Below are 1,035 nucleotides of genomic sequence, written 5' to 3'. Positions count from 1 at the left end.
ATCGAGTGGGTTAATTGAAGATAGTAGCATGAGAAAAATCTGTCATTGACATATATTTAGTTCCTTCATAAACATATGATAACATTCACAGCTAGATTAGAACTAATTAAATCTTTTTAAAATTTGTATAATATTATGCTTGCTGTATTTGCTAGTCTAAAAGATGTGCCTGTTTTATATGGAAATTTTATATTTAAAAAAAGAATAAATTTTATTATTAATTTGCAGCTCTAGAGGGATTTTGTAAATATCATTTGCTTTACATTGGCAAAATCTCAAGTATTGTTAGGCAAGTTTTCGGACTGTAATTTAGAGATGTTAGCATAAAGGTAATTTATGATCATTCACATAGTTAGGAAGAGTGTTAGGAACAGTGGCACTGGTAGTTTCTTTTTTTTTTAATATAAAATTATTTTTAGCTTTAAGGGTAGATACAAAACAAAAATATCCTTGAAGCAGCAATAGTTACCCAAATTCAATTGCAGATCTTTCAAGTCCCTTTAGATGTCAGGTCATTTCTACACAGCCACTTGTGATTGTATTAGTGGCATGTGCAAGATGTCACTGTGACCCAAAAGTCCCTGTTATTCCTGTTTTTTGTGCATGAAGCCAAATGTAATCCTCTTTAGATTTAAGATTGAACTCTTTCACTCTAGTTCTATGTACTGAATGAGCTCTCATGCAATATCCTCCTTTTATACATGATATTTACATTTACAGAGGAAGGCAACAATCTATCTCTGCTAGCAGTGGCAGCCTCACAAAAGCTAGAAGCTCAGGGATATGCAGATGAGTCTGCCACAGATGATCAAGAGATGGCACAGGAATCAAGAATACACCATGCAGCCTTTAAGAAAGAACACACTGCTGTGGTAAGATGAATGAGTGAATTAAATAGCTTTTAGGAGAATAGATATGGAATGGTGAAAGTTATGATAACCCCACCTTAACTCCTGTGTTCCAGGTTATCAGGAAAATGCAGTAATAAGGATAATTGCTCATTTTAACCCAAAGTCTCTGGGAAAATGTGTTCAG

At 33.7% G+C, this 1,035-nt stretch overlaps 1 protein-coding gene across 1 annotated transcript in view; it reads left to right on the top strand.

The window, feature by feature from the left end:
- Positions 1-1,035, top strand: part of LOC119588765 (ubiquitin carboxyl-terminal hydrolase BAP1-like) — a gene marked incomplete at its 5' end in the record, with an annotated part of 10,598 nt that overhangs the window by 1,572 nt on the left and 7,991 nt on the right. Inside the window, 1 exon segment of the mRNA XM_037937405.1 lies at positions 721-872. Within this exon segment, the coding sequence (XP_037793333.1) occupies positions 721-872 (152 nt within the window).

Source organism: Penaeus monodon, chromosome 24, assembly GCF_015228065.2.
Source record: "Penaeus monodon isolate SGIC_2016 chromosome 24, NSTDA_Pmon_1, whole genome shotgun sequence".
NCBI lineage: Eukaryota > Metazoa > Arthropoda > Malacostraca > Decapoda > Penaeidae > Penaeus > Penaeus monodon.
The sequence above is the reverse complement of the archived record's forward strand: the minus strand, read 5'-3'. Positions and strand labels throughout refer to the sequence as shown.